General features: G+C 41.7%; 1 protein-coding gene across 6 annotated transcripts in view; it reads right to left on the bottom strand.

Annotated features, from left to right (window-relative positions):
* Positions 1–22,979, bottom strand: part of CEP350 (centrosomal protein 350) — a 114,858-nt gene that overhangs the window by 39,326 nt on the left and 52,553 nt on the right. For 4 of the 6 annotated variants that reach the window (XM_014596018.3, XM_014596019.3, XM_019500274.2 and 1 more), the window contains 12 exons: positions 22,132–22,349; positions 21,855–22,018; positions 21,264–21,374; positions 20,875–21,015; positions 18,133–18,269; positions 17,128–17,247; positions 15,955–16,136; positions 15,056–15,252; positions 12,116–12,300; positions 10,464–10,551; positions 9,472–9,618; positions 3,269–3,426 (listed from right to left, as the gene is read on the bottom strand). In XM_014596018.3, coding sequence (XP_014451504.2) covers positions 3,269–3,426; positions 9,472–9,618; positions 10,464–10,551; positions 12,116–12,300; positions 15,056–15,252; positions 15,955–16,136; positions 17,128–17,247; positions 18,133–18,269; positions 20,875–21,015; positions 21,264–21,374; positions 21,855–22,018; positions 22,132–22,349 — 1,848 coding nt within the window. The remainder of the gene's footprint in view (positions 1–3,268; positions 3,427–9,471; positions 9,619–10,463; positions 10,552–12,115; positions 12,301–15,055; positions 15,253–15,954; positions 16,137–17,127; positions 17,248–18,132; positions 18,270–20,874; positions 21,016–21,263; positions 21,375–21,854; positions 22,019–22,131; positions 22,350–22,979) is intronic. The other 2 variants (XM_019500273.2, XM_059728367.1) reach the window with 2 other exon arrangements.

Raw genomic sequence — 22,979 nt, 5'->3', positions numbered from 1 at the left:
AGGTTCACATTTACATCGGATCATTTCTCTAAAAGGTAAACGCCAGTGAATTAAAGATTATCATCACTTGGTTAACAAACAGCGAAATGATTTCAGAAAAAGTCTGACATGTTCACTAGTTCATGTTTTTTCTAGTTATACTGCAAGCATTGTTATTTTGCCTTCTCAGTTAAACACAAGCTTGATTTCACATTTCTCTGGTTGAGCGCCGTCTGATTTATTAAAAGTACTATGCTGCAAGGTAGGATCCATCTTACTAAATTCTTGTCTGATAATGGTTTGAAATCAGTCTCCTAATGAAATGTTGGTGTCAGTTATTCATAAGAAAATGACTTGCTACACATAGCTCATTATTAATTACAATGCAAGGTAAGAAACCTATTTATGTAAAGCAACAACAGAATAATGTCAGTTCCTTTATGTCCTTAATGCATTGATTGTTATTGTTAAAGCCACAGGGGATTGGAGGAAAGGGGAGAGGGTTAATTCTCTTTGACAGAGCATGCTCCTGTTCACATGCATACTACAAGGATTCATGGAATAAGACAACTCTTCTCTTTTCTTGTTAGAAGACAGGTACTGAAGCTGCTACTTCAGCTCCAAGAAGACAAAGGATCTCTTCCCTTGCTATAGGGTACAGCAAGTTCAGTATTCTTATCCCGTCCAAAGCACAACAGATTTTTTAAAAGCCACCTTCCTTCCCCCAGTTTGCTTTTATTTAATTCTTATTATTTAGTTTCTTTACTACACTATATCTCACGCAGTATAGACAAATTCAGTACCGGTACTTTCTTAAGGGCTTACTCTCTTTTTCTGCTCCTCTCAAGAATCTGTCAAAAATGTCTTGTCCTACTGTGTTTTAACATAATTCTTGCCATAGGATCATGGGAAAGTAGGGCTGGAAGGGACATAACGAGGTCATCTAATCCAGCCCCCTGCTCAAGACAGGGTTATCCCCCACTAAACCATCCCAGGCAAGTGTCTGTCTAACCTATTAAAAATTTTCCAGGATGGAGATCCTACTTCTCCAGGCATCCTACTCCAACGCTCAACCACCCTCATAGTCAGAAAGTTCTTCTTCAGTTCCAAAGTAAATTTCTTCTGCTGCAGTTTGAGGCCATTGCTCCTAGTCCTAGTCCCTTGCAACCACAGAGAAAAGACCATCTCCACCCCCTTTATAATGCCCTTCAGATATCTGAAGACTTATCAAATCCCCCCATCTCAGTTTTCTCTTCTCTAGAATACATAGTGCTAGTTATTTCAGATTTAATTGTGTTTTGCAGACTTCGTCATTTTTTGTCACCCTGCTGGACTTTTTAAAATCGGATTACTTCCTTTTTGATGTCCTAAGTGCATGTCCTACAAAATAAAGCCACTGAAGTCTACACTGCTCTTCTATTTTTTTTAATGACTAAGCATCCAATTTCAGGGCCATCTATTAAAACATCAAGTATGAAAAAATAATCAGCTTGACAAAAGATAACCTTTCAGAGCAGTGGTTTTCAACCAGAAGACGAAGACTGCAGTCCATCAGTAGGCCATCAGGATGGCTATGAAGCTAGAAGGGTCAGCTGATTCACAACACTGCATGCCAACACAGCACCAGGCAGCATTATAAGCCACTATGCTGAGTTTTACCTTCTGAACAAGAAGCAGTATACCAACTTACTGATCTCTAAGAGGCGCAGCAAATTAGACAAGGTTCAGTGATGTTCTAATTCAACCTTCCTCATTCTGGTTTAGGAGGCAGCATAGCACAGTGCTAGGTTTGGGCACTTGTGCACAGTACTGCTTTGCACCAAAATAGCAATGGGCTATGACAGCTTTCGTATGCTACTTCCAGCTTCTGATCACACAGATCAGTTCTAAATTAGGTTACAGGATCCAATAAGTTGAGAACCACTGTTCTAGGGATCTTTTCATGTTTAAACAAAGTCCCACCTCCTCTCCCCTTAAATGAACATTTACCAAATACATACAACTGAAGGAAAAAGAAAAAAAGTAATGAACGTGGAACACACACATTAGACCACACACATATATGCAACACCAATTTCTATTTCTTATTCCTTAGAGCAAGTGACAAGAGAAAGTGACTGCTCTACTATGTTTGAAAAGTTTATACCATCAATTCTGAATTATGGCATCTGCCATGTTTTTGATATTTGATCTAATTCGTTGATTAACTCTTCATGGTTAACAAAGACCTCTTCTTATTTTGGTGAGAAAGTAGGATCCGGCAAAAAATTATTTGCTTTTTGAAAACTCTGAAACACAGCTTTGTCTATAAACAAGGGCTCTCCCATTTTTAAGGGATCAAACAATGTTAGAAAAAAATTATAACAGGAATCTACTTTTATTCATGTGATCTGAATAAAAGTAGCATGATTGGTTTCAGATGTACAGAAAATGTTTTCTTATTGTTTTGAAGTCACAGTGGCTCCAGAGCTCTAAATGGCATTTGTATTTTCAAAAAGAAAACTAAACAGGGAACACAGGGAACTCAAAGGATCACAACTGGTTTTTGTCTGACTTAGACTATAGCAGATAAAGTCTGTGTAATTAAAATGGCCATGTATCAAGCTTTCTCCTACTGCGCTGGGTACTTATACAGACCTCCCTCGCTATACTGCCAGAGCTCTCATCCCCATGGTATCTGAACACTTAACACTGAAGGGGATATTCTACCAGTGGAATTTCAAATGGCCAGCACCCTGATCAATCATAAGCATCTTTTTGCAGAACATGCAATTTTTTTATTTTTATTTTTTACTTTTTCTCCTATCATTCTGGGATGATGACAGAAACAGAAGAAAAATTAGGATAAAAGGTGCATTCTTTGGAAAAGTTTAACTGCCCTAACCAGTTAACAATCAATTTTATATAAAAGCTATTAACAGTGGTGACCTGCTTATTGTTCAGAAAAGCACCATTGCTAAAAAAATTCTTTTAAAGGAAGGGTGAGGCACAGAAAGGATACAGACACTGTGCCTCAGTGGTCTTATAAGAGACCTGACTGAATTGAAATACAGCAGGCTCTTTCTTTAAGCATGCTTTTAGAATGAATTTCATATCAGCTCCTCAAATGAAACGATGTCATGGTCATTTAAAATTAAGTGTAACTGTGATTAAAGGGGAAACAAACTGAGCAGTGTCATCGACTGCTTTTAATGCCAGACAACAATTTATCTACTCCTACTGGTTTTAATAAACTACTACAAACAAACAAACAAACAAACAAACAAACAAACAAACAAGAAATAGTTACTTTTCATCCATTCGGCTGCGCATTTTCTTGAGCTTCTGCATAATACTACTAGTCTCGCTACTGGAGATGGAGATAGGGGAAGGGCTACGGGTTTCTGTGTCGGTTGGAAGTGGGCTGGAAGCATTGCTCTGCTTTATGTCGTCTTCACTGTGCAACTCCTGCAATACAAGCATTAAATAAAAATTAAGAACAGTTGTCCAGGCCTTGGGTGATAATTTGAAAAAAAGATCAAGAAAATAACTTTGAATACTGATCAACTTTCCTCCTTCTCCCAACTTCCAGGGAAATTTGGCTTTAAATAGTCAATTGTTACTACCCTGCTATATCCAAGTTTGATCCTTGGATTCCAGTAGCTTAAAGTTTATTCTGAAATTACTATAATTCAAACACAATCTAGAGAGTAAACCCACAGGCAACACCAATTAATTAAAGTGAACAAATAAATGAAAGACAAAATTCAATGTACTTGTTCAATCCTTTTAATTGTTTCACTGAATTCATTTATTCCTTAATTGCCAGATACAGAACATCAATCTACAGTATTTTTCTGTCTACTACATACCACAACATGAGAGAGACCTTGATTTTGGTAAAAAAAATAGAATGAAGGAAAAAAGGATAATTTTTCGAGTTACGGCCACATACAGTAGGGACAGAACCTAATCTGTCTGTCTCTCCCTACCTTTCCTAGTCAGGCAAAAGTTACAGGTTTAACTCATTCATAGCTGAACTGGTCATCAGCTTCTTGGCTGCTCAGCTAAAAGCTGAAACTGTAACTGCTGCTGAAGCCTAGACTCCATGGGCAGATCCAGAATTTTGAAAAAAAGCTGCAAACAGTCTGAAAGCGCTGTTAAATGGGAGTGTAAAAACAAAGAGAAGCCAATAGACAGCAAAATAGCTGTACAAACAATATCATGATTAGTGGGACAAGAAAACCATTAAAAAAAGAGAAGGTTGTTAACAAGTGTGAGTGAAAAGCAATTAGCAGCAATCAGCTAGATTACAATGAGCCATGCAGTCAACTGACTCCCCCAGTGCTACCTAAATAAACATGCCACAGCTGCTGTTAGGCAGTTAGATTTAAACTCTGGAACAGGAATCAAAGAGGGGTGTAACTGCACCACTGGACCCTCCTCCCCAGATCTGCTCCCTGCATTTGCCTGCTAGAAAATCAGCTTTTCTGCTTAAGATATGTACCCCAATTTTGGAAGGCTAAGTTTTGGGAAAAGAGTGCATGTGGCATGCGAGTAAATGGAGCCGACCTCTAAGGGGGTTGGGGGCCTGGGGCAAATCAGCCTGTGTGGGGCCCCCCTAACACTGTGCAGGGCCATTGTACCCACACAAGGGGGGGGTGTTCCTCTGTGGTTCTTCTGCGGCATGGGGCTGAGCTGCCAACTCTAGGCAGGCCCCATGGGAGGGGCCATGGCTGCTCTACCCAACTCCACAGGGCCCCACAAAAGCACGGGGTCTGGGGCAGTCGCCCAGATTCACGGTACCCTAGGGATAGCTCTGTGTGTAAATATAGTAGTGGTGCTCCAGAAGCTTCAGTTACTGGTTCCTCATATTAAATAACCTCAGTAGCTTCCTTACACCTATTTTAAAGAATTCTGACAATGACCTCTTTAGTTAAAGTGCTGCTAGACACTAAAGTTCTCCACTGATGATACCATTAACAACAAGGGTCCAAACTGTTGTCCCAAATACTGAATTGGTCTTTTCTATATTATTCTAATATAATAAAAGCATTACTCTGTCCGTCTCTGCGCAATGCTTTGTTTGCACTGATTGGTTGTCTCGGCAGCTGATCGTAATGCTGACTGAAACAACTAATCTAAGCGTTCCAAGGGCGTTCCAGACAGGTGGCGGCGGTGTACCACCATGACAGTGGGGATGGAGTAGGGGTCAAGGCCAGCACTGCTGGCCTCTGCCCCCACCTCCCCAGGTCCTGCTCCCTGGAGGAGGTAGCAGCACGGGGTGCCGGCCAAGGGGGATGGAGGGGACAGCAGGGCAACCTCCCCCCCAGCTCCTGGGTGGTGGCGGTGGCATGGGGTGGTGGGTAGCGGTGCTCTGTCCCTGCCTGCCCCCCTGTCATTCCTGATCGGCAATTGGCTAGTTAAAATATAACGTTCCATCTCCTTGAATTTTCATACTTGTAGTCTCAACTTCCTACCTGGAGAAAGTAGTAAGCAATAAGAGTAAACTGTTTCAAGGTACTAAGATTCTACCTCTGCCACAGGCCTTTTCTGTTACTCAATTTTGTTCTCTTCCAGTCCCTTTCTATTGAATCTTGATTCTACATTTTAATTCCCTCAACTTCTAAGAAGGTTGTCTCATTAACGTAAGTTGAAGCATAGGTTGTTTGCTTTCCTTTCTGACCATTTCTTCTATTTTTTCTTCACAACCAATACAAATGCAATCCAGACTTTCAGGGCTGTCCAATATCTTTTATTAGACCAACTCAAATAGTTGGAAAAGTTCTTCTTTGCAAGCTTTGGGGTACAATTACCCTTCATCAGGCTGAGATGTAGCAGAAAGCCCCCTTTTCCTCTTGCCTGCAGTTGCTCTCCCCTCCTTGGATATGTTTTTCCTCTTCTACCTTTTCTTCCTTCCTCTTTCTTTCACTTTAAGATAAGGAACTGTGTTTTAAAATTTGTGTGTGTGCATTTTATATCTCCCCTTGTATTTTGGTATTTTTATCTATTTGTGCGCCATGGCATTTGTAGCTTATATTTTATACTCCTCACCTTTCAACTTTCAACTGTGAACATGTTTAGTAACAATGTTAACAAGGGCAGGAGTCAAACTGCCGCTTCCCTGTATCAGGCTGGCCCCTGAAAGAGGGAGTGAATCAGTGATTGAATGTGTAACACAGTAGCAGACAGTAATTAACACCTAAGGAAACTGCAGATCAACCAACAGAAGAAATCAATAGAAGACAATGTAGCAACCGGGACATCTCTAAATGTCACTGATCAAGGGCTAGAAGCCCTGGCCTGGGTTAATCAACGCCGGGGACCAACTTTTGGGATGAATATCTCCAAATCTACCGCTCCCAGAGCCCTATTCAAAATTAATCAATGGACTCCCAAACCTGCACGTACATGTGGACGACCCCAGGGGCTGACAGATGCCATCCAGTAGCCACCGAGGGGGGAAGTCCCACGAGGGCCAATGACCCCTGGATTGGGCAAACCTGAAAACTGGGTAGTCACCAAAGTCTGCCAAGGACAGATAAAAAGCAGTGAAAAGTGACCCTCAGTGGCACCTTCTTGATCTCCAACTTGACCAGCACCCAACCTGTCCAGCCAGAAGGACCAGCCAGCGACACCCTTCTGGAAGATAACACCACGCTGAAAGAAGCCTCGACGGCAGACTCCAGTGCCTGTGGGATAGGTATACCTGACTCTTGCAGCTTGCTAGTGTGTGTGTGTGTGTGTGTGTGTGTGTGTGTGTGTGCGTGTGTGGACCAGCCCCAAGGTTTACGATTTAACTTCATTACAGTGTTTCAATCCGCCTAATAAGCCAGAATTTTAAGGATCCCGAGTTGGACATTTGTAGCCAACAGAGGGAACATCTGCAGTTGGTCTGTGCTCTTCCTGGATGGAGTGGTAAAGAAGCCAGAGGCCAGTATGCATGCAAGAAAGCCAGTCAATGAAGATGTAAAATGAGGCAGTCAATGAGTGAGACAGGTGGCGGTGGAGAGGGGTGACAGGACAGTGGACAGACATGAATGTAGCTGGTAAATAGTAGAGAGATTATCTGGGGAGATAGATATTAGGTAGGTTATAATGTGTCATAAATTCAATGTCTATATTTAGTCCATGATTTTTTGTATTCAGTAGGTTGATGAAGTGAAGATCATAGGCTTGTCTGTAAAAGGTGTTTTGTAAATTCTCTTTGAGGATTAGAACTGAGAGACTGGAGAGAGTGGTTTTCTTGTGAGAAACGTGCCCGCACAGTTAACTGGGTATTCTTGTCTTTGATAGACTTCCAGTGTGCGTTCATTCTGGTGGCTCATAAAAAGGTTAGCATATTACCAGCTTATATACCAACATCCCACACCAGGATAGCATCCAAGCCTGCCTTACATATCTGCAAGAGCAAGATTACAACTGAGTACAGATCCAAAGATATTACTGAACTTGTATACTTCATCCTTACACACAACAAACTTCACTTTCAATAACCAACACTTCCTCCAGAGCACAAGCACAGTTATATGCACCAAAATGGCCCCACAATATGCCAACCTTTTTATGAGCCACCTGGAAGAAGATGTCCTCAAGGACTAAGCCAACAAACCATTGCTATACTTAAGATATATCAATGACATGCTCATCATTTGGACTGAAAACCTGCAATCTGATTGATTTCCTCAGAAATTCAACAATCATCGCCCCTCCATCAGACTCTCTCCTGAATACTTCAGCACCAACATTTCCTTTTTAGATGCAATGATCACCGTCGAGAATGGTAAAATACAGACCACCACATACAAGAAACCCACAGATCAACATACGCATCTCCACAGAACCATCAATCATCCTAAACACACCAAGAAAGCTGTACTATACAGCCAAGCCCTCCAATACCACTGCATTTGCACTGAGAACACTCATGATCATCACCTCACAAATCTCAAAAAGGTTTTCACTCAACAAGGACACTCTTCCAGAGAGAGAGATCACGCTTTTGAAAGAGCCACCCAGGTACCACATGAAGAACTGCTGCAGTACAGAAGGAAACCCCCGCCATGAATAGCACACCACTGGTTATGATGCATCATCCCTCCCTGGAACCTAAATGGAAAATTGTATGGCCCAAAACACACTGAATGGATCCAAATCATGTCATGACAAGAAATGTTAAACCAGCCAACATATCTCCACTACCCCCACAATAACTACACCCCCACAACAGAACCATCACCATTCCTGGATCTTTATATCTACACCTCCAGAAATGTACTACATCTCATCCAGTGTACCAAATGCCCTAATAGAAACTATGTAGGAGAAATGAAACAACAACTGTGCACCAGAATGAATGCACACCAAAAATCTATCAGATAAGAATACCCAATCACCTGTGCAGGCACATTCCTAACAAGAAAACTACTCTCTCTCCAATCTCTCAATTCTAATGCTCAAAGGGAATTTACAAAACACCTTTCACAGACGAGCCTATGAACTTCACTTCATTGACCTACTGGATACAAAAAATCATGGATTAAATACAGACATTGGATTTATTATAACTTGCCTAACATCTGACTCCCCAGGTAACCTCTCTACTATTTACCAGCTATATTAGTTCCCTCCCCCCAACCCGCCACCTGTGTCTCACCCACTGACTGCCTCATTTTACATTTTCACTGACTGGCTTTCTTTCATGCGTACTGGCCGCCTCTGGCTTCTTTACTAGTCCATCCAGGAAGAGCACAAACCAACTACAGACATTTCCTCAGCCTGATGAAGAGTATTTGTACCCAAAAGCTTGCAAAAAAAATTTTCCAACTATTTGAGTTGGTCAAGTAAAAGATATCAGATTTATCCAAAGAACCTTGTCATCCACACTTTCATGCTTTTTTGTATGGTAAAACAAACTGAAAACTCCTTGTTGTTGTGATTATAAAAAATCCAGTACTGTAACCAGGTATATTCACTCTCCAGTACAGTCTTTTATGCAAGAATAGCAGTAGCTGGTATTTGTCTGTGACAAAGATTTCTCCCTATTTTATGTTCCTAAATACTTATAATCTGCTTAATTTCAAGAATAAATAAAGTATTCTAAAGATTAGCAAAAAACTTTTAGATTTTCCAGATTAAACAAGAGAGTGACCAAAAAACCCAAAAGAAACGAAAAGAAATGAAAAGAAACAGTTTTTAAAAGTAACTAAATTTTTCAGGTCCACTGTGGGACTCCTTTGAGATACTTTATTTTCAAAGTGCAAGCAATCAGCCCTTTCTGTAAATCACACCATTTAAGGTGTCTCTAACACACAAAAGTCACTAAAGTCACTTCTGAGAACTGATCATCATCTGCTGCTGAAAAATCTCAAGAGATGAAGTAAGGTTTTAGAAGAGCAAATTTGCAACTGTATATTCAACTTGGTAGCTTTTTGTTGATGTAACAAAGGAGTCAATTATCAATGGCATAACAGTTCTAAATAGAAAGACAACAGTTCTTTAACACCAGCTTACCAGTTTATTTTCCCCTGCAGACTTCAGTTTTTCCTGCAGTTTCACTGTAGTCTGGCAGATTCGTTCTATCTCTTCCTGTTGCTTCAGAATCAGTTGTCTCTCCTTCCTAGCTGCCTTGTTGGCCTCCTGGAGACGTTTAATTTCTGCCTTTAAGTACAGGGAATATACAGCAAAAGAATTTTAAATCACAGATGTTTCTAAGCAATATTTCTAAACCTACCATCATGGCTGGGCTACATAATGAGTTTTAATGCATTATGCTATATCAATTTTACTTGGCTATTCTCAGTTTGATTATTATCCTCCAACTCCACCAGTGGTTGCATACCAGTAACAGAAGGCTCAGCTGGAAAAAAGGCATCAAGACTAGAAACTACTGGCACACAAATTAATGCCAGCAGGTGCATCTACATGTGCACTTTACTGAAGAGTTGACTAACTAGTTCTTCCGTAAAGTGTCACAGTCTACACACGTGCCCATAACAGGGTGCAGTAAACTAATTAACTCCTCTGTAGGATAGTAATGTCCAGGACAAGTACTATCCAACAGCAAAGTGTTTGCACTCAAACGCAATTGTAGACAGTGACTGTGCCTGGCTGGGGCATGAGGGTGTTACAGTGAGCGGTGCTGCCTTCCACCTAGCCCCGCACTGTAAGACCTTCATGCCCCAGCCAGGTCCTCCACTACCTGGAGCCTGGGGCTGACTCCCCCCATGCCCCCTGCCAGGCAAGGGCTTCTCCACCCTGGCTCAAATTGCTGCAGTCCTGGGTGCACATGAAGATGCTGCACCCAGGAAGCACTTGACTCTGGCACAATCTGCACCTGAGTTTATGCAGGTGCATTAATAGCACATGTAGATGCTCCCAGAGAGTTGCAACAAGCTTCTTAAGAGCCTAGTGGACAGTCTCTAATTCAGTGCTCAATGTGTAAATTGTCCAGTAATTAAACAATGGATTAAAATGGATTTTTTTCTTAACAGAGGACGAATTACCTGCTCCTGTTGCAACTTCAGCAGCAGGCCACGCTGTCTCTTTCGAATGGGAGGCATCTTGTCATCCTCTCCTTTGTCTCTCAAGTGTCTGAAAGAAAATTGGCAAAAGGAATAAAGTGAGGGAAAAAATTGCCTCCATTTCTTTCATTTTCAAATACACCAGTACTTGTCCATTATGTAATCTTAACTCAGACGAGGGTAGCTCCATTTTACATGTCAATAATTGATCATGAACTTTCTCTTTGGTGAAACATTATGTTCTTAAAGACCTAAACTTCATTTTGTTTCTGTAAAATACAAAATATTAAGGGGGCCAATGTGGATGGTACTAGACATTGTCTCATGTTCAGGCCAGAAGTTCTGTAGAGGAAGCATACTCTTCACTTGAGAGTCAGAAGAATGTTTCAGGAAGTAAAGCTTTTTAGTTCCATGGGCTCTTTGCTATTTTTAATCTTACATTTTAGTGTCTGGACAAGATACTCATCATCTAACAATACCTAACAAACTGCAGAACTTACTCGCCTAACAGAACAATTTTCAAGGCCCCTCCCCTCTACACATACAATGGGATCTAATGTGTGATCCACGCAATTGTGCCTTCTGTCATGCCACATGTGCATGGCAGGAGGTGCGACTGTGGAATCACACATTAGATCCCATTGTGCCTTATCACCACTACAAGGGGAGACTGGGATCATGAACCTGGGCTCCCCCTGCACCAGTGCCTGTAGCTAAGAACCCCAGAGCTGAAGGGGCTTGGCAAGACTTGCAGCAGGGGCAGTGTTCTTTGCACTGCCCTAGCTGCAAACCTTGCAGCTGACAAGGGCTGTAGAGTTCAAAGTGGGGGCAGCACCAAGAATGCTGCCTCATTGCAAGCATCATTGGCAGCTGGGTCCACAGTGGGGAGAACATGGCCAATGCTGTGAGCCTCATGAGATGTGGGGTTCACAGTAGCAGCAGTGTTTCCCTGTGGTGCCTCTGTTGTGGGCCCTGCAGTCCACATCAATGTAGGGTTCTCAGTGGAGGGAGAGGAAAGAATGTTGCTGCCACTCAGTGGCAGCAGCACAGAGAATGCTGTTGCCACTGAGTCTTGTGAGGTGCAGAGCTCACAGTGGCAGCAGCATTCCTCTGTGCTGCCCCAGCTGTGAGCCCCACAGCCAAGGAGATGGGGGGGGGGGTGGCAGAAGGACTGCACTCTCTCTGCTGAAACCCCTGCAACTGACAACACTGCCACCACTGACAGCCTTCTCAGCTACAAGGTCAGCATCAGATGGTGCACCCCTGGGGCTGGGAGCCCCTCAGTTGATGGGGTCCCAGCCACAGGGGAGCACCTGGCCCCCATATTCAATTAATGGTGTGATAAGAAAAAGCTACAAAGTTATTATTACACATTTTTGTGGAATAATATTATAGTTTATTGCTTGTTTCATCACGCTATTAATTGGTTGAATGTGTAGCTGGGCCACAGCTTAAGGTAATCGCACCTTAAGTGTAACATGTAGAGAGGGCCTAAGATAACAGAATTATTTTACATGGATGTTTATGTTAGAAGAGTAATTTATAACCAACATTTAATAGAATGAGAGAAAAGAAGGAGGCACTGACAAAATGGAGTAATTATCAGGAGAACTATATATTTAGAGTTCTCTTACTTTTTCTGGTGTTCCAGCCAGGCCAGTTCAGCCTTGGTCTTCTCTTTCAAAGCTTTTTCTCGAAGGCGGAGCAGTGAGGACTGATGAGCTGCTCGCATTTCCTCTTCTTTCATGTACTGTCGCACCATCTCCATAGTGAATTTAGAGAAACTATCCTGACCCCCTGAGAATGGCATACTTAGCTCCTGGAAAGGAGTGAGAAATTCATGAATTAATCCTCACGAAAAGTGCATTAGCAGCATACTGTCAAACACCATTATTTAATCAAACCTGAAATCCTTTTTATCACCACCTTCCTCGAAATTTCTCTTAAAATACCCTCTCTTAGGACTTTTTTCCTTTAAACTTAGTATTAGGTGAGACTTCTCAGACATCAACATATCTTTAGCAGTAGAAAAAACCCAATGTCTGACATTAAAGTACATAAAATTTCTTTCATGTGTTAATCTTATTTACACCCACTTGAAAACATTCCATTTTATTTAGGGTGGGGACTTTGAATTCTAATATTTTTAAGTGTTTTTGTTTTCCATTTTTTTCACCCTTTGTGGCAGACAAGGTAACAATGCAACAAAGAAGTAGACAAATGGCCAGCAAGAAGAACTATGTTAAATCCAGCTTAAATATTTCAAATGGCCGGCGGGGGTCTTATTTCACCGTTGAGTTGCATTTCATCTTTACCTTTTGCTAAAGGATTTTATGTTCTGTTTAACAAAGTAAAACAATTCTCTTAGCTAAATGAACATCTAGTCTACTATGCACAGTAGTACTTTTATGCAAGTATAATGCATGAAGTTACAAGTATGTTGCTGGGAGAATTATAGAAAAGTAGAACTGGAATGGACAAAGAAGAAGAGCATGACCCTGATGATCTCTAAGACTTGTTAGTAACTGTATTGGTGGGATATAATTTACTCTAAATTAAAGGTTTTGTTTGTGGGATAATCATGACAGGGGAAGAGACACTGGCCTATTTCTAATTAATAGATAATGTCTGTAATATATACATGTTTGCTGAAATAATTAACCAATGAAGTAAAAATACTTATGTTCAAAGAATGATCTTTAGGTTGCATTCAAATATTCAAAAGTTCAGAAATGCCAGCTTAACAGTTGTCTCCACAACTTTAATTCTGTATCCATATCCCTCCCATACACATTACAATATGTAAATAAACATATACTTAAAAACACATATACTTAATAGGTACAAGAGGTGGAGAATTAAGGTTGCATTAGTAATGACTACTTTTTCACTTTCAAGTGCACAACTGGAATATGAATAATATGTATTATAGTGTTATTATATGTAATTACTGAGGCTTTTTTAAAGGGAAAAAACCCCAAAAAAATGAAATATATACAATTAATTACATGCAAGAGGGAAGGCTTCATTCTCTCTAGTCACTTTATATACAATATGATCTATGAAGTCCCCTACAATTAGCTATTAAGCCTGTGCGAAGCGGCTAGTATTCACTTTGGTTCTGGGGGACCGTGATTCAAATCACTGTCCTGAATCAATTCGGCCGAATCCGATTCAGAGATTTGGCTGCTGCCAAATCAGTCGAATCACAAAGGCCCCATCCCCCACCCACTCTCCCAGCCCCAGCAATGGCTGCCCCAGCTCCCAGCACTTTGAGGAAAAAAAAGCCCCCCGTTCACTGGCTGCTGCCCAGCAGGTGGAGGGGCATCCCTGCTACCCCTCACTGTTCCAAACTGCATGAGGGGCTCTGTCATGAGCCTCCCCGACCCCTCCCCCGTTCCAGCCCCCACCATGGCTGCCCTGCCAGCCCCTTAAAAACAAAACCAAAAAAAGCCCAAACTCATCAGTTCCTGCCTGGCGGGGGGACAATCCCCGCTACCCCCCACTGTCCCACGCTGTGTGTGGGGGGCTCTGCACAAGCCCCCAGAAGCCTTGAGGCTGCTGCAGGAGCTGGTGAGTTGTGGGGGGAGGGCAGGGGTTGTTGTTTTTTTTTCTTAAAGGGCTGGAGCTGGAGCAGGCAGGGCAGCCATGGGTGGGCTAGGAGATGGGGTGGTGGGTCAGGGGGCAGCAGGGATCAACCCCCCACCAGGCAGCACTGGGTAAGTAGGGGCTTTTTTTTTTTTTTAAAGCACCGAGAGCTCGGGTGGGGCAGCCATGGGGCGGGGGGGGGCGCGCTGGGAGACCAGGCAGGGGATGGGGCCTGGCAGGGTAACTACTACCAACCTCGTACTTGTAAAAGAGAGACCACAAGCTCCAGTTCTTAGTAAAAAGACTCCTATGGGTTTACTGTTCACAAGCAATACATCTGGCACAATGCCAGCAAGATTTATTTGTGAGGCAGGGCACTGGTATAAAATATAGTCCCTACCACAGTACAAAGTATTCAGGGTTCCAAGGCCTCCCTTTAGCCATCAATCAAAGCAACTTATGTTTCCACATGCACTTCCTAGTTCCACAAATCACTAAACTTTTTAAAATTATATAAATTCACATCCAATTTTTACCAGATATTGTGGCCTTCCTACCAGATAGGGGAACCTGTTTACCAGGACACTTGGAGATTTATTTTAGTGTTTTGTACCTAACTTATGCCCTGTTTTTCATCCGTTGGCATTCTGAGGTTCCTAGAAACTAATACTCCTAACTTTCCCATACAGGTCATGTATAGTTTGTTTTCTAGTCACTGAGGTCTATGGCTCAAACTGTTACTAAGATGCTACTTTGGGTCATGATGCTAACAGGCCTCTGTATGGACTTCTATATGTACTAATTAATGGCTGCACCAATCGATGCTCCGGCAAGGCCTAAAATAACCATTTAGGAGCAGAAAGGCAAAACAATTATCAGTTCAGTTGGTGCTCTTCCCTGCTTTTAAAACACAAGGAGTGGAGGGGGGGAATGTATCAACTTTTGCAACACTTCTTGCAGTTTTATAGTCTCTTTATTTGATATACCTTGATAGATGACAGGGCTGTCTTTTCTGGGGAAACCTCCTCATCAGAATCATCCCGATGACCTCGCTTCTTCTCCATGTTGATCCTGCGATGGCTCTCAGAAGGCAGTAAAGATCTGAAAGATTTTTCCTCAATCTCATCTTCTGTCATGGACTCATCAAATTTCAGGGAATACTCTGTTGCAATGGAAGCTGAATCTGAGTAAGAAATTGGAAAAAAAGGTTTTATCATTAGGTGTGCATAACAAAGACTCTCTCAAAGGGAGGTTGAAATGGATTTTGCCTCCCAAAAGTATGAAATATCAGAGAGATTCATATTGACTTGTTCTGCCAAATAAGGGTCTTAAATGCAACCACAAAGAATGACTGCTAAAACTGGGTAAAAAGGATGGGCAAAAGAACAACACTAGTTTGACCTGTACTTAATATCCTAAAGTAAAAATTTAATAAATTGTGTTATCTTTTTTTGACAGGACATAAATGAAGCATAGTATTAGAGTGAGTTGTTACAAATAGTATTACTTGGCTAAAAAAGACTCCAAGCTGAGATTCTCTCATACCATTCCAAAGTTTAAGGTACAAATGCCATTTTAGCTTAACATTTGGCCTTCAGCCTGCACACACACAGCATGTATGCTGCTTTAACATTAAATGAACACCCCACAATAGTCAGAAAAGAAATTAGAACCTAAGAAGTCAATCACCCTTTCTCTAACTTGAGAGTTATAAATGTTCTCTTTCCATCATGAAATTCCTTTTTCCCCTACCACTATTTTAACTCAGGGGCTCATCAGTTTTTATCCATGTTCCCCTTTCATTCATTTCAAACACTAAAAACTTGGGCAATATCTCCCTTCTACACATAACTACTTCCAGCTTTATCAAGAATTAAAAATGTACCTAAACCTTTCTCATCTGGTAGTGATGGAATACTATCACTCCGCAAGGAATCATCCACAACAGTTGGAGCATGATCTTCAATGGAGCTGGTCATCTTTTCACGCCGGGAGGGTTTCTTCTCTTTCTTTTCATTCTCCTTGGAAGATGGAACTGAAGGACTCTCCTGGAGGCTACTACTACTGCTGTTTCACCAAGAAACAATCATTTTTTAAAGGATATATTATATTGCTTATTTTTGCTACCAAAATTAAGACATAACAATTATACAATCAACAACATAATCAATAAAGATGAATATTATTCTAGTCACTCCATCACAAGAGAGGCTATAGCAGAATTAAAGGGGTGTAAAACGAAGACATCAAAAGTGTGACCAGGAACATGGAAATAATTTCATATCAACCTGAAAAGATTGGGACTATTTATCCTAGAAAGGAGACACAAAAAAAAGAATATAAAATTGATCAATGCTATAGAATAGGGGTCGACAACTAACAGCCCAAAGTCTGAATTCAGCACACAAGAGACATTTTATCCAGCCCACTGCTGGGTGGTGTCTGTGGTGTTTGAGCAGAGGGATCAATGCCTGCACATCAGGGAGAAACAACAGTGGCAGCACTGGAGGAAGAAATGATAGCTCTGGCTCCAGCTCCATCTGTGCAGGTCAGGCTAGAAGCAAAGCTTCAGGCGCAAAGCTAAGTTCCATTAGAGCTTCCTGGTACAGCAAAACCTTGCCAACACATAGTATAGAGAAAGCAGTTGCAGAGCTTCTATTCTTGTGTTGCAAAACAGGGAGAAAAAGGGGGTGGTCAATAAAATTGAGAGACTACAAATTCAAAGCCACAGAACATATTTTTTCACCTAACAGACTGTGTAATACATTGTTACTAGACCTCATTGAAGTCAAGGGCTTAGCAGGATTCAAAAATCATTAATATGCAGAATAATCACTTTTAAAAACAACCAAAGAAAAATGAATTTTAGAAGAAATATATATTTTCAACTTTGGGACATAAGCCAACCTGCAATTATAGACAAGATTAGGCAGAAACTTTCTTTGGGAAAAAGATTAAAATTCTAATAGATACTCGTTTCCCATGGCATTCATTTTTATGTATGTTTATACTTTACTACGCATTCAAAACAAAAATTGATTGCATCTTCTCTTCTTACCTCCTATCATGATTCTTGGATCGTGAGGATTCTGAGTAGCTGTCAAATGATGGTGAGTACATCTGTTTTGAGTCAGTTGTATCCTCTTTAGTCTGTGAAGGGACACCAGATTCACTTTTCCTGAGAAAAGGAAAATGTTTTGGGTGAATTTGAGTAGCAAGATCTAAGAAAAAGGTCCCTTCCCTCCTACAAACATAAAATCAGTTATGAGAAATAAGGCTTTGTTGACTAAAAAACAAAGAAGATGGGACAGAAGGCTAGGATACTTAAATTAGATTAAAATGTTATGAGATAACCTCCCTGTGAAAAAACAGAAGTTTTACTTATATACAGTAAAAGATCTGTTATTTGGCATCCCCTGGGAATGGGGGATGCTGGATAACAAAATATGCCAGTTAATTGAGCACCCTGAACAGTTGTCCCTGCTTGTCTGGGCTGCTGCTTCTCCCGCCGCGTCTGGGGCATTGCTGCCCCTCCCGCAGCATTGCCAACCTTCCCGCGGGCCCTGTGGGCCCCACGGGAGAGGGAGGTGGGCCCCGTGCAGCTTGTTATGCCCCCAGGCCATGGGGGGCTCGGCAGCACAGGCTGCTTTGCCCCAGGCCGTGGGGGCTTGGAGAAACTGGAACTGCCACAGTGGGCATTTCTGGTTTCACTTTACCTTACAAGCTAGCATGCCAGTTAATAGACCACACTGGCTTGTAAGGTGCCGGTTAACGGAGCTTTTCCTGTACATAGCTATATATTTATATTATATAAAATATACTCACAGAGCAGAGGCTATGTCACTTATGGGGGAAGGTTAATTGATGTGCAAAGGTGACATCTAATTTCTTCCTCCGAGTCGTTCTGTTTTATTCATAAAGAACTGCTTTGTATAAAACTCTCTCATTAACATTCTTACGACTTTCTCAAGGACAGGACAGTAGCTTAAATGATGTGAGAAGCCACAACTGTTATTTTTTCACCTCAAGCAATACATTTGTGGAAGGTCATTTGGATAGGTACCTGTTTGGATCTGAACAAGCTCTTATCTGTTTTATGAACTCTGAATGATGCTGCCGCTGATCATCATATAGTGCGGTGATTGGAGCTGCAGGAGCACTGACAGTTTCTGGTATCTGAGTTCGTGCTAATTCTGTCATCTGAATATAGGGAAAAAAAGAAGAAAAAAACCCAAAAGTTGCCTGAGGGGATACAACAGTCTCAATATCGCACCGCTACATGCCTAAGGAGCAGCTCAAGCAGCACATGATTCTGGCTGCCAGCGGTGGCAGCTGCAGGTAAGGATGGCTGGAACAGACTTGGTTCAAAACTCCAGGTGCTGAGGAGGAAATGGGGGGGGGGGGGAGGGGAGAGAAATGTGCTCTTGAGACTTGGTGCAACACTTGTGCTTTATATAAGAAGGGCTGTTAGGAAGTTCCCTGAGGAAGAGGCCTCTCCGATCCCAACCTGCCAAGATCCTTGTGCCCTGCATTCCCACAAGCCCCCTAGTGTCTGCAAGTAGGAGTTGCAGTTCCTTGGACCCCTGTTGCTCTCCCCTGTAACCCAGCTCTAGCAGTTGGCATGAGTGAGTTCTGAGCCAAGTGTGGAAGCAGCCTCTACCTAAAGTGCTGCACTGGGGCAAAAAGAACCACTAACACACTTACAGGCTGGGGGATGACCTTCTCAGCAGCATGGCGGTAGAAAGGGATCTTGGAGTCATAGCTGACTCCAAGATGAACAGGAGTTGTAAATGTGATGAAGTGATCAACAAGAATAATCACACTTTATCATGCATTAGCAGATGCGTGACTAACAGGGCCAGGGAGGGGATGCGGAGAATCCCGAGAGGGTTCAGAGGAGGGCTGCTTGTATGGTCAGAGGCCTGCAGGCAAGGTCCTACAAGGAGAGACTGAGGGACCTAGATCTCTTCAGCCTTCAAAAGAGAAGGCCGAGAGATGATCTTGTGACTGCTTATGAATTCATCAGGGGAGGACAGCAGGGAATAGGAGATGCTCTAGGGGGTACCCTAGTAAATAGAGCAACAAGGAACAATGGCCACAAATTGATGGAGAGCAGACTTGGGTTGGGCATTAGAAAGAACTTCACAGTAAGGGTTGCCAGAATTTGGAAGGGGCTTTCAAGGGAGGTGGTGCTCTCCCTTACCTTGGGGGTCTTCAAGAGAAGACTGGACAAGCACCTACCTGGGGTCATCTGACCCCAGTGCTCTTTCTTGCCCAGGGCAGGAGGTCAGATTCGATGACCTACTGAGGTCCCTTCTGACCCTAACATCTATGAAAAAACCAGAACTAAACTAAGACCAATATCATCAAGGCATTCCTTATAAAAGAGAACCTGAGAAACTGCATGCTAAATAAAGGCATTTAATTCTTGTATTGCACAGGGAGATATATAACTACTACCTTTCCTATAAAAAATGGATCAGATTGTTTCAGTAAGGACCCCTCTACACATACAGATAAAGGTACAATCAGATCTAATGCAAAATTTATGCAATCGCACATTAGATCCCATTGCACCTTACTGCCGGTGCAGGGGGAGTCCCATGGTCAACAATGTGGCCGACAGCTGTGAGCCCTGCAGCCAGCAATGCTTGCAGCAGATGCATCATTCCCATCCATGCCTCCCTCTCCAAACCCTGTGCCTTGAAGCTTGCGACTTGGGGGAAGGAGGAGATGAGTAGGAAGAGGAAAGTAATGTTCTCCCTGCTGCAAGTCCTGCAGCTGACAAGGCTCACAGCAGGTAGTGCTGGGAACATTGCCACCACTGTGAAGCTTGTCAGCTGTGAGGCTGGCAGCAGGTGGTGCATCGCTCTGGCTGGGAGCCCCTCAGTTAATGGGGCTTCCAGAAACAGGGGAACATAATGGCCACACATTCCATTAACAGCATGATTAGAACAACCTACAAAGCTTACTGCTTACAAGTAACTTACTGCTTGTTTTTTCGTACCATTAATTGGTTGAATGTGTTGCTAGGTCACAACTTAAGATGCGATTAACTGGTTAATTATGCCCTAAGCTTAACATGTAGAGGGAGCCTGAGATGCACGTCACCACAAGAACTGGATAAAGATGGGATAACACAATCTTAAAAGACGAGTCAATCAGGATGAAGGAAAGAGTACAACACTGATCTGCATATTTAATTTTTATTTACATAAGGTAGTCAAATTGCAAAACCACTTTCTAATCTAAACTGTATTTGTTGTGTGGCACTCTGGCCATTTTACCTAAACTCTGCTCAATTAAAATGATCTAAATTTAGACAGACATCTGAAATCTATAAACAGTGGGCAAGTGATGAGGACTGAGCTTAATACTTTAGTTGGGAAAAAAAAAATCCAATTCTGATCTTTTCTCAAATAAATTAACCATTTACTTCCTTTCTTCTTTAACAAGCCATTTTCACCTGAGACCTACAAATTAATTCCAGATCAAATGTAAAGACGTTATGGGACCATACAAATCATTCTTGGTATCATTGTTTTATTCTGAAATTGAAAAACAAAAATATCACACTAAGGATTCTTTTAATTAACAAGCTGCCCCAAGGAGATTTTAGAGCAGACACACATTCTCTCCTCCCACTTCCCATAAGTAGCAGCATTAGAATAGCTACTAAACACTTTCCCAGCACTTGCAGGCTACAAGACAAAGAGGCTGCCCAAAAAAGTGAATGGGTTAGTGCCAAGACAACATTCCAATAAATTAAGTCTAGAAAATCAAACCCTTTCATATAGCATCTTACCTCACGGATCTGACGAGCTGCATCTGTGGTCAATAAAGCAGCTTCCACCTGTTTGGCTGCAATTTTGCACGTAGTTTCCTGTAGTGCTTCTACAGCCTCCTGACGTGACTGGACCAGGTGCTGGAGAGATTCTGCATGGACCTTTATAGAAAAGACAGCTATATCTGCTCTTCAGAGAATTTTGACAAGAAGTTATATTTGTTTTTATGTTACAGGGAAAAAATAGAGTTTGAAATAAATATTTCTCTCTGAACTGTTTTGGTCACGTGTGCCAGTCCCACATCTTTCTTATATGTTTAAAGAATTCAATTTAGAATATTTCTGGGCACAAGTTTACAGACAAAATTCTGCATATTACGCATTTCACATTTTTTGAACAGCAGCAGTACCTGAGCTGCCTTCTGCCTGGCTTCATCCAACTGTCTCTGACTTTCTAAAGCCTCTTGCTCTGCCTTGAGCTTCAAGAGAGCCAAATCCCTCTCATGTCGCTGTTGTTGTGCCTAAAAATTAAGAACATTCAGTTTTAATAATGACAAAGGGTTTTTTTTAAAAGCTAACTGAAATTCAAGTTAGATTAACAGTGCTGCTCTAATGACACATTCCTCTGTTAAAAGTCAAACTTTTACCTCCCCCAACTCTTTTTGGCTTTATCATCTTATTGAGGAGTGTTAACAGTGTAAATTACCCTCTTTCAGCCCCAAGTACAAGACGAATAAATCCAGAAACTTGTTTGCTTTACTTTAAGTGGTAGCTAATCTTGTCAGAAGAAAAAGACTTCAACCAAGATATAGTATACACACAGGGAAGAAGTCGCAAATAACTAATCCAAAAATGTACTGTTTGAAGAGACTCCATCATCTTGGCTGAAGATTAGTTAAAATGTTTCTGCTGGTTAATTTAACCACAGTGCTTTGGTTAATTTTTCTTCACAGAGTACAAATTGGGGAAATTAAAGCAAGGAAAAGAACTTTTCCAGTTACCTTTAGGATCTGAGCCAAGGAAACACTTTCCTGCTGGGCAAGTGATATGCCCCGTACTCGTTCTACATCTGAAAGCTGTCGTACAGACTCTTCGATGACATTCAGGTAATTAAGCTCTGCTGACAAACGATGCTGGAGACCAGCTGGGGAGAGGTGCATAGATCCTATGGGACAATATGCACTGTTTAAACATTTACAGGACTTAGTCTTTCAGAAAATAATATGAAGAGTTAAAAAGTAATATAGGCTTAGTTGGACTTTCTTGGAACCAGCTCACCAGTCACTGAAGGTGCTCCTACTGTGGTTCTGTTGATTCCCATGCTCAAGTCAGGGAAGGGTACATTGGACTTGAATCCTGATGTTGTACCCAAAGAAAAGCCTCCAGGAGATCTGGCCCTTTCTGTATTGCCTACAGAGTCAAATTGTAATAGTTTCTGGGAACCTGGAGATGGGGGAGAAGTTGGAGTTTTCAGGGATTTTCCCTTGTCGGAGAAACTGAAAGGAAAAAAGAAAAAAAAAAGTTAAACCAGAAAAAAGAAGAGTCAGCATTTTCCCCAAGCCAAGCCATTTTACCTATAAGGTAACAGTTTATAGAGCCGTAAGTTAGATTTCCTGTTTACCCACATTTGAACAAGCTATAGTTAGGACTCTGGGTCACAGAAACACAAAAAGAGGGGCTAGAAGAGACCTCAGGAGGTCATTAAGCCAATCCCCTCCTCAAGACAAGATCATACCCATCTAAACCATCTCATCCCAAAGTATTTGTCTAACTAGCTCTTAATAACTTCCAAGGTTGGAGATTCTACACCCTTGCTAGGTAATCTATTGCAGTGGTTAAATCACTTCAATGGTTAAAAAGTTCTTCCTAATTTTCAATTTAATTTTCCTTTTTGCTGTGTAAAAGCTCATTACTTTTTATGCTGTCCTCTGTAGACAAAGAAGCTAGTCTATCACCATACTCTTTATCAGTCATGTATTTGAAAACTTGTCAATTCAACTCCACCCTCAGTCTTCCCTTCTGAAGATTAAATAATCCTAATTCTTTTAACCTTTTCTTGTAAACCATGTTTCCTAGACTTCTAATCATTTTTTGTTGCTCCCCCTCTTTTGAAAAAGGATATTACA

Source organism: Alligator mississippiensis, chromosome 5 (assembly GCF_030867095.1).
Source record: "Alligator mississippiensis isolate rAllMis1 chromosome 5, rAllMis1, whole genome shotgun sequence".
In the NCBI taxonomy this organism is placed as follows: Eukaryota; Metazoa; Chordata; order Crocodylia; family Alligatoridae; genus Alligator; species Alligator mississippiensis.
The sequence above is the reverse complement of the archived record's forward strand: the minus strand, read 5'-3'. Positions and strand labels throughout refer to the sequence as shown.